This window comes from Entamoeba invadens (genome assembly GCF_000330505.1).
Source record: "Entamoeba invadens IP1 unplaced genomic scaffold scaff_1105074726711, whole genome shotgun sequence".
Classification (NCBI taxonomy): Eukaryota; Evosea; order Mastigamoebida; family Endamoebidae; genus Entamoeba; species Entamoeba invadens.
The window spans coordinates 585,740-598,301 of NW_004443648.1; the positions used below are offsets into that span (position 1 = coordinate 585,740).

Below are 12,562 nucleotides of genomic sequence, written 5' to 3' on the forward strand. Positions count from 1 at the left end.
AAAATATGATAAATACTATTATTTATTTATCATAAAAGCAAACTGAATATGACCATGATTTGAATGTAACAAAGAAAGAAATAAGATTGTGAATTACACACCACAGTAACTAATGTACATGTGTGAAGTGTGTAAAATTGGCAATGCCTTTCAAGGCGGCCACACTTGGTCTTTTTTCTTTGGGTTTCCAGCACATCTCAACGCATTCAATCAAATCACTGTCATTGATTAGACTTGAAATGGGCTTTTCTCCCGATTTTATTGTGTCGATAAGTCTCTTCTTGTCTGAAATTTCTTGGAATGGGTGAATTGACGTTGCAATAAACCAAATGACCATCGCCCACATATACACGTCCGTCCGTTCATCCAGTTCCGAGTTGTCGAGGATTTCTGGTGGTGAGTAACGTATCTTTATCTTTTTCCAGTCGATCAATTCTATCCTTTGATGTGCAAAAACTGATACCTCCATATCTGAAAGTTTTGCGTCGTAATTTGTTGTGATAAGAACGTTGCTTGGAGTCAAATTTAGGTGCAGTATTTTCTTTTGATGAAGATAGGTCAATCCCTCAAGAATCTGTGCTATTACTTTGTATTGCACCTCTTTGACTTGTATGTAGGCGTCAAAGCACAAAACAATCGAATGGAGAGACTCCCTTTCTGCAAATTCCATAACTATCATCTCTGGATTTGTGTTTCCTCCATACACTCGGATTATCCTTTCATTTTTCAACTTTCGCAAAAAATTGATTGTGTTTTTTATTTCTTCGGCCGAGTGGGCAGTGGTGAGAACCTTCACACACACCTTTTTGAGCCTCCACATCCCGTAATAGGTTTTTGAGTGATTTGTCGCGCTAAGCGGGGGTAAGGTGAGTGCGACATCACTAATCCCGATTTTGCCAACAACTGCAGATCTGACAACCAGTCCAACAATCAATGCCGCACCAACAAAAATTATGAAAAACACAAAAATAGCGCACGACACAGAAACGGCAATAACCAAAATATTGCTTTTCTTTGGTAAGAGTGATGGATTGGTGATGGTATACCCACCCTCATCGATTAAACCAAATTGTTTCAAAGTTTCCGAATTTTCGAGCAGTGTAATGGAAAAAAGAAACTTATCTCGCTTTCCATCAATTCCAAAAGAAAACACTCCACTCATCCCATTGTATTGTGTTGCCACCATTCCTTGAAAAAGCTCTAGTGGGGTGTTGTTTGTGAGTGATACGGAAACTGCATGTGAAGCAACAAGCATTGCGTCGTACAAATATGCCTGATATGGTACAAAGTCCGACTTGATCTGCGCCATGTGGTCTTTGGTGACGACTGGAACAACAATAAAAGTGTTTTCTCTTCTCAGAAGTTGAATAACAAAATAAGTCGGTTCAAGCAGATTGATTGGAAGAATAACAAAAACGGGAGTTCCGGTTTTAATTCCGTTTTTGATCAAATCGAGTGTGTTGTTTGAATTGTCAGATTTGACAATAACAGCGTCTACGTCACTTGAAATTTTGGTTTTGTTGTCGGGAACGACGACGATGTTATCATAGTTGTTATCCACAAGCAGTTTGGAAAGTGTGGCAACAATTGTGTCCATCGACGGCATAATTTCAACAGTAAAAGGAGCTGAATTGTTTTCTGTTAAAAGTCTAATCAATGGCTTTTGAGCTTCGATGTATTCGTCGCCCATTGTGTTTGTGATCTCGTCAATGGCAACAACAACAACTTCATTGGGTTCGTCAACAATGTTAATAATTTGGCTGTAATTATTTCCACCTCCGTACCGGAGGTCGAACTGCTTTCTGGTGAGGGATGGTGCAAATTTCTTCCAGATCTCTTCGGTTCTTGGCGGGGAAGATTCGTTGTAAAATATCCGAACGACAGGAACAGCCAGTGACAGAGCAAAGAGTATGGTGACTATGTTGTGTGAACAAAAATACATAATAATGCCTGTGAATATCGCGTCCTTTCCATGCACTCGTTCAGCATTTTTCAATCTTTTCTTTTCATTTTTTGAGTTGAAATTCAAAATCAAAAAATTCAAAATAAAATAATCAAATAATTATAATCAATAATAAGTTTATAACTTTGGTTTTGAAATAATATTATTAAAATAGTTAGTATAAAATACTTATAATTGTTATTTTGTTGATGCGATAAAAAAAATTTGAATTAATATATTAAAAATTATTTACATTTTATAGTTTGTTCTTAATATTTCAAACTATAAAATTATTATTATTGTTATATTATAGTATAATAATCATATGACAGTCTAAGATACTTAATTTATATTACAATTAATTTTATATAATACTTACATAATACAGTTTTGTAAACTTATTATTTCGAAAACGTGTTTTAAAGTCAATCGTTATAAAGTACCTGAAGACATAAAGAAAGTTTACAAACAAATCATGTAAATAATCAACAAGAGTTTTTAATACGAAAAGTTTATTATATTATATAAATAACAATTTCTATGAAATAAGTATAATTTAATTAATAAAAAGTGTTATTTGGTTAGTTCCGCACGAACTTGTAAATTAATAATAATCTGAAAATAAAATGAAAAAAGGTACATTTGGCAATTGTGGCAGCGGAATACAGTCTTCTGTTTATCTGTAGACTTAAAACAAACAAAGCAATACATGGAATAATACAATGCTGTGTCTATTTTGATTGGGTGAATCAAAAGAAAATGTGTGTATTAATAGAGTGGACAAAATGGCGGTATGGGAATGCACGGTTGTGCGGTGTAATATTGGTGACGATTTGTCTATCATAAAATTTAAATATCAGCAAAATCGTTTTTGCGTCAATAATAAAATATGTTTGAACAACGACGTTGTCAGTGGATGTAAATGCCACCAATTAAATTCGCCAAACAGAAAGAATAACACAAAGTCCAGAAAAATGTCATAAAAAGTTTTTTTCCAATAGACAATTGCTATAATGTATAATTCAATTGTAATTCATTGAAATCAAAAAAAATGTCGCTAAATATACGCTCAAAAAAACAAAAAAGAAAAACAAAATGAGTATTTTTACTAATAAATATGGTTAAATCAATTAAAATAAATAGTAAAAACATTTGGTATAAAAAAAAAGTTTCAGTAAATAAATTAAAACTCAAAGTGCGGTTTGGATTGTGATTATTTCCCGAAAATTTGCTAAATTTTTATCTGCCACAAGACACAATAATTGAAGAAGAAAGCCGAAGCAAAAAAATCAAAAAATCAAAAACGAAAAAACTTTTTGGTGCGGACAACCACAACTTGCTAGTAAATAAACCAGTTTACAATTGTTCTATAAACAGGGAGAGTCCAACAATTCTGGAGAAAATCCGACAACAAAAGCACAAAAACGCCCAAAAGAGGTCGTCTTGTTTAAAGACACAAGAACGACACCCACTACCTTTTACAACATGAAATGTGTCTCTGCACTAACACTTAGCACATTATATGTAAATCTAAGAACTTTTTAGTGTGGCTACTTAATAGCACCACAAAGTTGATACTTCTAATTCACAGCAATTCACAATATCAGAATTCTAAAACCAGTCGAACAAAAGTGTGTTAAAATGATGCATTAAGCAACATATCCCAGCGCGGGAAGGTGCGAGAGTCACATTAGGTTTCTGTCGCATCGAAAAACAAAGTTTGTTGAATATGTTATTCAAAATGTTTTATTATTTTTCAAATTTGTGTATTATTTTAGAATTTTTTTAAATTATTTTTTTAATAATTTTTTTTATGATTTCTTTTATTAATTGTTATAATATTTGTTGTTGCAAAATGTTGTTAATTTGTATTTGTGCGTGTTCATTATCGAGATCAGAGGCGAACTTTGAATTTCATTTTCTGGTGTTGACTTTGGATGTGTGCTTTTTTCATGACTTCTACTCAAGGGTTTTTGTTCTTTTTATTAATTATCTTAACTTTACTATTCATTAATTAATTCGATTTTAATTCGAATTCTATTTATGTCATATAGACTTTTTATATCTCGGCAGATTTCTATTTCATTTACCAGTTGTATATTATTTTATTCTATTTTATAACCCAAAAATATGGTTTGCCAATAAGAATCCAGTTTATAAAATAATTGTTATTATAATTAAATTAATAATACAATCAAATTATTTACAAAATCGGGATATTTTAGTACTTTTACGTCAACAAATAATAAAAAAAGAAAATAGAAGGTGGTTTCGAACTTTTGTTGAAAAAAGAAATAATAAAAGCTATAAGTTATAGTAAAAGCATTTAGTTCACAAACCATCTTTGTTGCGCCCTTTTTCTAGGTGCCATCCATAAATGGTGCGTAGTTCTTTTCCCATCAAATTATACTTAAATTAAAAAAAAACTATACCCGAAACTATATAAAGCGAAGTGAACTGTGAGTAATTCGTGAAATTCTCAGCGATCATGCAATCGATAGCGTTCACAGCTGCCCACCAGGAGTTCAAAGGGGTCAATCCAAGCTCGTTCAAGTGTGTATACTCCTTCAGGGAAATCAGGAACTACCAGAGTGAGCAAGAGTGTGTCTTGCTTGCACTCTTAAATCAGTTCTATGCGATCACATTCACAGCTCACAAGAAGCAAACACTTGTGACAGTCCCATTCTTCAGAATTCTCACCATAGAAGACAAAGATCCGATCTACTTCAAAGAGCTCATCGAGAGAAGAATAAGCGAGAGACTCAATTCGGAGGTTGCGGAAGGATCATCGTTGAAAACAGCACTCAGAAGATGCGAAAATTATAGAGTGGTGGACACCGTACACACTCTTGCTGACATGTTGGAACTGAAAGGATTTGATTTTGATGTCCATGTGTCCACAGGAAAGAGAGGAACACTTAAGGCCGAATCAATTTTCGGAATAAGAAATGAAAACGACTTCTTTTTGTTCGACCAGGAACAAATATCGAGAATAGGTGGAGAGGTTTCTAAATACCTCCACTCACTCGAGTCGGTCGATGGAGTCTGCACTATACAGAGAATGGATATCACTATCGCTAAAATACTCTGTCAGACTAAATAATTGTAATTGTACCATTAAGGTTATTATATTTTACTAGTCATTACCAAAATTAAAGAAATGGTTTATATTAGAAAAAATAATAATACTGTACATATAATTAATATATAACTATATTATAGTTATATATTCTTTAAACAGTACAGTTCATCTTTTTTTTATTGTATTACTATTTTAATAGTATTAATAAAAAAACAATAAAATTGTAGTTTAAAGTATTATATATTCGAAGTATTTATTGATATTTCTAAACAAAAAAAAACATCGATAAAGGTCTTTTTCATTCAACAGTTGCAAAAAAAGATAAATGAAGATTCTGATAATAAAAATGCTAAAATCCCGATATTTTACAAAAATGGTTTATTTTAAAAAATAGAAATTTCTTCCAATACTTTTCCGTTTTATTATATCGTTTTTTGGATTTAAATTATGAAATAGTATAATATTATTATATATACTATAAATAATAGTAAAAGTAATTCAAAGACTCACTAATGGTCAGGATGTTGAGAAATATGAATTTGGATATTTATAAGAGTTGTTTTAGAGTTGAAAAAAAAGGCATTTAACATGGTCACCATCACGACTATAATGAATAATGGGATTATCAATATATACGGCACAAGCGGCCATTCTGTGACATCAATGATTGATAATTGTTTGGATACAACACCAAGATGTTATTCAAGTGATTATTCTAAAGAACTGAAATTGTCCAAGTCGGATAATTTGAAGAAAAAGGGACAACTATCGCACATAGAACAATACTCAAATATTCCACACGATTATCTAACTCAAACCAAACAACCAAAAGAAGATCAATTATTAAGTCGATCAAAGTCATCCAATGAACTGGAGCTTTGTGTTCAACCAAAGATCCCATTCAATATAAGAAAAGTTGAAAGTTCTTTAAAAAAAGTTGATAAAAAGCCAAGTACAACAGTCGTTGCAATTAAATCTAAAACACAGCATGGAAGGTCTGAGTCGTGTAGAGGCATTTCTGATAACTCGGCGGACTTTAAGGCCTTTGAACAAATGTTTCAATCGAAACAAACGACTCAATACCTTCAAGAAAAGGAAGTTGAAGTTGAGATGATAAGAAATAATAGAAGCAAATTTAAAACACGGTCGGAGTACAACTTTAAGGAGATCCCACAAAACAAACAATACCCATTTTCAGAGTATGAATTCACATTAAAGGGGTGGTGTAAGTCACAACAATACAACGTTTTATATGACTCAAACTTAGATGGACTTTCTAGAAAATTGATCAACGCAAGAACATGCGCAAAGGCAAAAACAATGTTTATAGTATGTTCCAAATCATCTGTGTTTGGATGTTTCAACGGTGCACAACTCCCAATAGAAACAAATTCAATTTCATTCGTTAAAGAAGACGACGACTTCTTTGCTTTCTCTTTGAAAAATCCACACAACACACAACCACTCAAATTTGCTCACAAAACTAATACACTCACATTTTGCATCAACGCTTATGGAGAAGACGACTCATGGCTTATTTATTGCTATCACTGCTTCTACATAAGAACAAACGGGTTATCGAAAATCGACAACACCTTCAGTTCTTTCTTTGTTGATCAATCGGGCTTTGGATCATCCATATTCAATAACACCGTCTCCCCAAACACATTTACTATTGACAGAATTATAGTTTTGCAATGGTTTTAATACACTTATGTTTTTGTATTTATTGTTTATTAATTATAAAATTAACTAGATCAATGGACAATAAAAAATAAAACTCTTTTTCAACATTTTAACTGTTTTTCAAGTCTTTTTTAATTAACGAGCTTTTTTGTTCTTTTAATGTAATAAAAATGTTTTTTGTGGTGTTTTTATTATAAAACAACTAGTAAATTACTAAATTATATACATTTACCATTAAACTATAATCGATTAGATAATTAATTATTAACCAACCATGTGAAAACAATAACACAAATACAAAAAGTTGAGGGCAAACAATAATCAAATTTTTCAAAAGAAGATTTTCTCAAAATAATAAGAATAATTATCCCGTTTTTTAAACAAAACCGTGCTAATATTATAAAGAATAAATTCAACATTGTTTCGAACGAAATTATAGTTTAAATACCATTTTTGAAACTAAACTGCCAAACTTTTTATGAACATTATATGACCAAAGAACTATTTAAAACCATTGAAAACTATTTACAAATTAATAAAAGAACCACAAAAAGGCCACAAAGACGAGAAAACCGTAGAAGAAACGAAAAGAATGCCCAAGTACACGAATTAGTATGTAGAAATGAAAAACAGTCTTCTTCACAAGAACTCGACGTAAAACCTAAAACGCAGAACTGGATAAACAAAATGAGCGAGACGAGTGGCAACAAAGTAGTTCGCTTCATCCAACGGTTTAACATCTTGAACTTCTACATTGGAGGATTTACTATCAATTTAAGCACATATATGTGTTGGTTAGTCTTGCCAGTTTGTATTATTTATTAACACAAAATGACTCTAACAATTAGCTTCTTATGAAGGAAAGAGGTGACGCTGATCCTTTTATGATTGGTCTTGCGGACGCCGTTACGTTTGGGATCACTGGGCTTCTCTCCCCGATCATAGGGATGGTAGCTTCACGACAATATTTGTGCCCCGATGTTATTTGTCGAATAGGTTTTGTCTTGCAGGCGACGTGTGCGATTTCTATCGCATTGTTTTACATCACAGGAACAACACTCCTTCCAATCTTCTTTTTGTTGATTCAGGAGTCGTTCGCTTTAGCATTCTTCTGGTCCATTTGCGAGTATTTACTTTCAAACCAAATTTATAAAGGAGAAACTAATGAGAAAATGAGTTGGTTTTGTGTGTCGTGGAGTCTTGGTAAGGCTATTGGCTTTGTTCTGGGTGGACCAATGCGACGGGCATTTGGTTACAGCTATTCGTTGTACTTCTCCGCGTTAATTGTCTTGGTCGCATTTGTTGTGTTCCCGCGCTTCCCACAAAACAACAGCGAAAGTGTCAACGAAAAACGTGCAAAAAAGAGAGAAGAGAAGCGGAAGAAGAAACTTGAAAAGAAATTGGAGAAGTTGCGAATGAATGGGGATGTGATCGAAGAGAAGGACGTCGAAATACAAGACGGAAACTTCCTCACAAGACCACGTCCGATTCCGCACTATTTCTTTATGTATTATATCAACGAGTTGGTTGTACACTTTACCGTTTACGGAACAATTGCGGTATTTGGGAATCAGTACATCGACTTTGCAGATGAAAACAAAATTGTTTTGAATGGCGCGAATGATGACCCTGGGACATTCTGTAGCTGTTTTCTTGGAATCGTTTATTTCAGCCAATCTTTATGCTTCTTTTTGTTGGGACAAGTGTCGTTCTGGCAATACAAGCAAATTTTCAATGTTATTGTTCAAGTGATTATAGCTGCAATTTGTGTCGGTTTGATTTACTTGAGGAATGGGTGGATTTTGTGTGTTCTTGCGATTCCAGTTGGGTTCATATCTGGTTTTGATTTGCAGAGTAACGTATTATACTCGATCAACTCCGGCCCCAAACTGAAGGGGTTGATTTTGGGGATGTCAGAGTGTGTCGGTGAACTGACGTGCTGCTTATGTCCACTGTTTGCAGGACTTATTGCGACAAAAACAAACGATAGAAGATGGGCGCTGTGGTTTGGGTTTGTTTTGCAAATTGTTGGAATTATATTATGTTTGATAACACAAGGCATCACGTTCTTCTTAGAGAGACGGTTGGCTCTTAAAGAGGCGAAGACAGGTAAAGAGGTTGAACTCGAACAACAAAACGAGGATATCGAAATCGATAAGAACCTTGTATCCCAAATCCAGCAAGAAGGGACAGACGAATCAACAGACGACGAAGAGAAATCGGCAGGAGCTAGTGCACGTCCAAGCGACATTGGCAGTGACATCGAAGTACCAGAGAAAGTTTTTGAACAAATCCAGCAAGAAACAACACTAGAAGAAAAGTGATTTTTATAAGCAATGAATGTTTTTGAACATAGTTATTTCATTAAAAATAAAGTTGTTCCAATCATAAATTATAAGAAGTTTTCAAGTCGATCGTCTTAACATTACACATTCGATGGAAGAGCCCTTTGTTAAGTCGCGTGTACTCGCTCGTCTCTTTGTCGTGTATAACTGAGGGAATATCACTCTCATTGCCAACCGCTATAATTTGCTTTGTTCCATGAATTCCCATAAGCATTACAAGAAGCCCCATCTCGAGTTCTAACATCGTACCAGCCTCGTCAATAATCACCAAATCGAAGTGTTGGTCAATGTCGTTGAACTGTATTGACACAAATGTTGACGTCATTGCCACAATTTGACAAAACTTATTCATAATATAATTCTCTTTTTGCTTTTGCGAACGAAAAATTTCAAGCGGAAGAAGCAACTTGACTTCCTTTTCAATTTCACTAAGTTGCTCGTCAGTCACTCCGCTCTTCTCGGCTGTTTGTTCTTTTAACGATTTGATGAATTGCAACGAAAGTTGCAAACTTTGAAAATTTTGTTGTGGAAGACCAACTTTCTCGGCAATACTCTGAAGATAAGTGAGAAGACTTTGTCTCTCTTGAAGTGCTTTCTCTACGCGCCCACGTTTGCTGAAATCAATTTTCGAGGATTCAAAGAGCTCTTGATTGCCGTGGCCAAGACGAACAATTTTGCCATCATACACGCCACTTCTTACCAACCCTTGGACGAAGTTGTTCAAACACAAATTTGAGTGCGTGACAACCAACACTCGCTTTTTCTGGGAATAGGCTGAAATCGCCATCTGAGTCACTAAACTGCTTTTTCCAGTTCGTTCCTTTCCTGTAACTTTCATACTCTCTCCTGAAATAAAGCCGTTTAAAACCTCTTTTTGCTCGGGGTTCCACGGAAATTGCCCACTCATTATTGCAGTGAAACTCGGGTTGGTTTCATGTGTAATACCTTCATTGCTTGTTTCGACTTTATCTTTTGACCCCTCTGTATTTGTTTGTCGACTCTCTTCCTCCATTTGAATAGATTTTATTTGTTCGTTGACAACAGTTGGTTTGTTTTTAATTCCAAGTAGCACATCACTCATTTGCTGGCTTATCTCACCAAACTTCTTTTTTTTCATAATTTCCTTTACATTTTCAATCGTCTTTTTGAACGTGCCGACCTCTTTGTCCCGACTTATAAGAACATCAAAATGATATTCACCGAACTCCTTCTTTTGGTCTTTTTCATACTGATTGCCGTCCATTTTCACCTGTAACTTTCTCCCACTCCCTTTTAGCTTTCCTTGCGCTTCATCTCTTCCTTCCAAATCACATATCTTCAAAATTTCGCCTCCCCTCACCTTTTTGACTTTTCCGTTCTCTTCAAACGAAACCAAAAACACGATTTCGTGAAGAACAAATTCCCATTTTTCCTTCTTCCCATCGATCTCGGCGGCGTCTACTGGATTGACGGTGACCTCTCCAAGCACATCTCTTTCTCCACCAGAAATATTTTCACCCCCAACAAAGGTTGTTTCAAAACTGATAATAGGCAATGTTCGCTTTCCGTACCTTTTCACTCGAATGCTGTCTTTGGATTTTGCGATTCCGATTTGCTGAAGAGACGTCACCATGTCTTCACACGCCGCGTCAAACGCCTCTTTTCTATACAAAATGTAATTTCTTTTGACGTAGTCATAAAGGTCGATATAAGTATCTGTCAATATAGGGAGACATTCCTTTGGAATTTCATCTGTTTCCAGCCACTCCTCCGTTGGGTAGTTTGACGACGTCATTTCAATCCCTACATCCTCCGACACTTCATTTACAAAATACTCCAAAAACAATTTTTCTGCAACTTTCGGCGGGATGATCTCGTCTTTTTGTACTACCCTAATGGCTATCAAAATACTCATCAAAATTTCGGTGTGTGAAAAAATCACAAGAAATTTGTTCAAAAGTTGAGCAACAGTCAAGAGCGCCAAATTTTTCAACTGTGTTTCATATAATAATTCCTGTAAACGTCTTAGCCTTTTGAATTGTAGATCCGTCAACTCTCTTTTCTCTATTGTTCGAAAATCTCTTGTAATTGGGTACCTCTTAAAGTAATAGGCACTTTGTAACAACAGAGATAGAGTGTCGTCTTGGTTGTTGTCCAAAAATACGGCAACAAACTCAAGTAGATGTGTAGATCTCAACATAGCTTTCGTCGCAAAAAATGTTGTCCTCTGCGATAGTTTAAATGTAATCTTTGGTATTTCTTCTAAAATCTTACCTTTTAAAGCTTCGGTTTCTGAATCTCCAGATTTGAGAAGTTGACAGAGTGATTCAACTTGGTCTGTCATCTAGTTTTTTTAGTTGTGTTTTATTTATCTCATTTTTTCTAATCTATTTGAAATTATTTATTAATAAATATTAGATAATCAAAGTCAAAAACAAATGGTATAAATAACTATATATTTTAATATATTTTAATGTAATAAAGAATATATTTAAACAAACTATTAGTTAGAAATAACAGGTATATTTGAATATTATAATTAATCTAATGAAAAGTAATAAATTAAAAGAACTGCTTTAATTGACCAAAAAAATAACTAAAAACTATAATTAAAAAACAAAAATCAATCGAATAATTATAAAAAATAAACAGAACTAGAACTTAATAATATATTTTATAAACGATGCGAGCGATCGTGATAGGACTTTTATTACTTGTCTTAGTGCACGCGGACGAGGGTGCCACTTCGAGTACTGTGAAAAGCGACCCGTTGTACAAAGAATACAAAGAAGCGATTAAACAAGTTGATGTCGAAGCGAGGAAGGAAGATTCGCCAAAGAAAGAGAAAATGACCGAGAAGAAGCGTGCGCAAATGGTGAAGAACGCGAAGCGTTTGGCCAGGAAGTTGAAAAAGATCCAAGCCAAGGTAGCAGCGGTTAAATTACAAAAAAAGATGGAGAAACTGTATCGTCAATCGATGAAACAAATCAAGAAAAATTCAAACGTGAAACAAATTGCAAGAGAGCTGAACAAACAACTTTCTGCTGTTGCTGGGAAGAATAAGAAGGCACAGAAACAATTGAAGAAGCTGATTAAACGTTTCGACGTCGTCTCGAAGATAAAGGTTGCCAAGATTGTCAAACACCTCCAAAACAAACTCGTGAAACAAGAGCAGAAGAAAAGCTCACTCAAAATCGGCCCATCCGAGAAGAAACTTGCCAAGAAGGCAATTAAGTACGTCAAACTCGCGAACGAGCGTATGGGTAAGTGCGAGAAATACATTGAGCTCGCGTGTAAGGCGTCACCTAAACATTGTGCGTTTTTCAAGAAGTCGTTCATTGTGGCAAAACCGATTGTCGTTTAATTTATCGGATTTTTGTGATTCTCCCTACCAATCAATATTATTATTTTTTCCCTCCTTAGATGTTATTACATTCCACACAACATATCATTTTATCATCTTTTTTGATATATATAATATATAAAGAATACTAAATAATTTATTCAATGACGTTTCTTATTACTATA

At 34.4% G+C, this 12,562-nt stretch overlaps 6 protein-coding genes across 6 annotated transcripts; 4 read left to right on the forward strand and 2 right to left on the reverse strand.

The window, feature by feature from the left end:
- Window positions 1-109: 109 nt before the first annotated feature.
- Window positions 110-1,942, reverse strand: EIN_056440 (serine-threonine protein kinase, putative; the record flags this gene model as incomplete). Its single annotated transcript, XM_004259992.1, has 1 exon — window positions 110-1,942. The coding sequence occupies one exon, from the start codon at window positions 1,940-1,942 to the stop codon at window positions 110-112; it is 1,833 nt and encodes a 610-aa protein (XP_004260040.1).
- A 2,488-nt stretch (window positions 1,943-4,430) lies between these two features.
- EIN_056450 (hypothetical protein) lies at window positions 4,431-5,045 on the forward strand (the record flags this gene model as incomplete). The annotated part of the gene is made up of 1 exon (XM_004259993.1): window positions 4,431-5,045. One exon carries the CDS (start codon window positions 4,431-4,433, stop codon window positions 5,043-5,045), a length of 615 nt encoding a protein of 204 aa, XP_004260041.1.
- A 567-nt stretch (window positions 5,046-5,612) lies between these two features.
- On the forward strand, window positions 5,613-6,731 carry EIN_056460 (hypothetical protein; the record flags this gene model as incomplete). The annotated part of the gene is made up of 1 exon (XM_004259994.1): window positions 5,613-6,731. The coding sequence occupies one exon, from the start codon at window positions 5,613-5,615 to the stop codon at window positions 6,729-6,731; it is 1,119 nt and encodes a 372-aa protein (XP_004260042.1).
- Window positions 6,732-7,397: 666 nt separating this feature from the next.
- EIN_056470 (hypothetical protein) lies at window positions 7,398-9,034 on the forward strand (the record flags this gene model as incomplete). Its single annotated transcript, XM_004259995.1, has 2 exons — window positions 7,398-7,517; window positions 7,559-9,034. 2 exons carry the CDS (start codon window positions 7,398-7,400, stop codon window positions 9,032-9,034), a joined length of 1,596 nt encoding a protein of 531 aa, XP_004260043.1.
- A 61-nt stretch (window positions 9,035-9,095) lies between these two features.
- Window positions 9,096-11,378, reverse strand: EIN_056480 (hypothetical protein; the record flags this gene model as incomplete). Its single annotated transcript, XM_004259996.1, has 1 exon — window positions 9,096-11,378. The coding sequence occupies one exon, from the start codon at window positions 11,376-11,378 to the stop codon at window positions 9,096-9,098; it is 2,283 nt and encodes a 760-aa protein (XP_004260044.1).
- Window positions 11,379-11,717: 339 nt separating this feature from the next.
- Window positions 11,718-12,398, forward strand: EIN_056490 (hypothetical protein; the record flags this gene model as incomplete). The annotated part of the gene is made up of 1 exon (XM_004259997.1): window positions 11,718-12,398. One exon carries the CDS (start codon window positions 11,718-11,720, stop codon window positions 12,396-12,398), a length of 681 nt encoding a protein of 226 aa, XP_004260045.1.
- Window positions 12,399-12,562: the final 164 nt, after the last annotated feature.